Raw genomic sequence first — 1,351 nt, 5'->3', positions numbered from 1 at the left:
TTCAGCGCATCCCCAAAGAACACGTCCATCAATGGACAGAAATCAAAGGTTTCAATGATCTACAGAAAATAATGTACTTCAGGAACAGAGTTCAGAACAAAACAGTTGCTGAACAGATAATTGATCATATTGCGACATCACGGAGCTTATTTATCATGTGCCACATACCCATCTTCTGTTGGATTGCCTCAAAGGTTCTTGAGTACTTGCTTTTAAAAATGGAAAACAGTCCAGAGAAAACCACTAAGATACCCACAACTCTCATTGAAATGTACACACACTTCTTTTGTATTCAGATAAGGATCGCTGCWGAGAAATACGACAAGGAGAATGAGCTAGATATCACTGAAATCTTCAGATTGAATGAAGATTTCATCTTCAARCTGGGCAGGATGGCATTTGAAAAACTGAACAAAGGAGAAATCATATTCAGCAGTGATGATCTAAAAACTTATGGCATTGACACGAAGAAAGCTGGAGTCGACTGTGGATTGTGTACCACAATATTCAAAGAAGAGAGTATCTTTCACTCAAAGAAGCTTTACTGCTTTGTGCATTTGACAATTCAGGAGTACTTTGCTGCTCTCTTTGTGTACAGAAGCTTTGCAAGTAAAACAATCGATTCTCAAAGCCTCAAAGATTTCCTTCTGATAGGATCTGAGGAAGAGCTGAAGGAAACCTTGGATGTTCACCCAGTTGATCTGCCTTTGGATGAGCTAATGGAAATTGCTATAGCTAACTCAACTTTGAGAAAGACAGGAGAACTGGACATGTTTCTTAGGTTCCTCATTGGCATGTCCTTAGAGTCGACTCAAAATCAGCTTCAAGGCCTCATTCAGCAAACGGAGAACCACTCTGAAGTTGTAGAAGAGATCAGGACAAGCATAACAGAAATTGATCTTTTGGACTGCTCTCCAGACAGATGTCTGAACCTTGTTCACTGTTTGGCTGAACTGAAAGATGATTCCCTGTATGACAGTGTGAGGCAGTTTCTGAATCCAAATCAATACCCAGAAACAGAGCTCACCCCTGTTCAGTGTTCAGCTTTGGCTGACTTAATGCTAATGTCAACTACACCTATAGAGGAATTTGACCTRACGAAATACACAACAAAAATTAAAGGCATTTTCAGGATTATCCCAGCTGTGAGGAACTGCAGAAAAGCCAGGKGAGTTTTCTTTTGGTTTTTGGTTAGTGATATTTGATTAGGGTTAAAWATGAATTGTTTAAAAGGTATTTAAATTGAAAGTATGTGTGGAAGTATTTGAACCGCTTTGTAGGTTTGCTTTGTCTCTTGGTTAGAGGTTTCAGTTGAAAAAGGGACTGCAATGATCAGAATTGTCTATATTGT

The 1,351-nt window shown here is 39.1% G+C and overlaps 1 protein-coding gene across 1 annotated transcript in view; it reads left to right on the top strand.

Moving 5' to 3' along the window:
• The window catches only part of LOC103468595 (protein NLRC3-like), a 12,010-nt gene that overhangs the window by 1,059 nt on the left and 9,600 nt on the right, over positions 1 to 1,351 (top strand). Inside the window, exon 2 of the mRNA XM_008415755.2 lies at positions 6 to 1,168. Coding sequence (XP_008413977.2) covers positions 6 to 1,168 — 1,163 coding nt within the window. The remainder of the gene's footprint in view (positions 1 to 5; positions 1,169 to 1,351) is intronic.

The sequence above is a fragment of the Poecilia reticulata genome, linkage group LG8 (assembly GCF_000633615.1).
Source record: "Poecilia reticulata strain Guanapo linkage group LG8, Guppy_female_1.0+MT, whole genome shotgun sequence".
Taxonomy (NCBI): Eukaryota; Metazoa; Chordata; class Actinopteri; order Cyprinodontiformes; family Poeciliidae; genus Poecilia; species Poecilia reticulata.
Note: the sequence above shows the minus strand (reverse complement) of the source record. Positions and strands in the feature narration are given on the sequence as shown.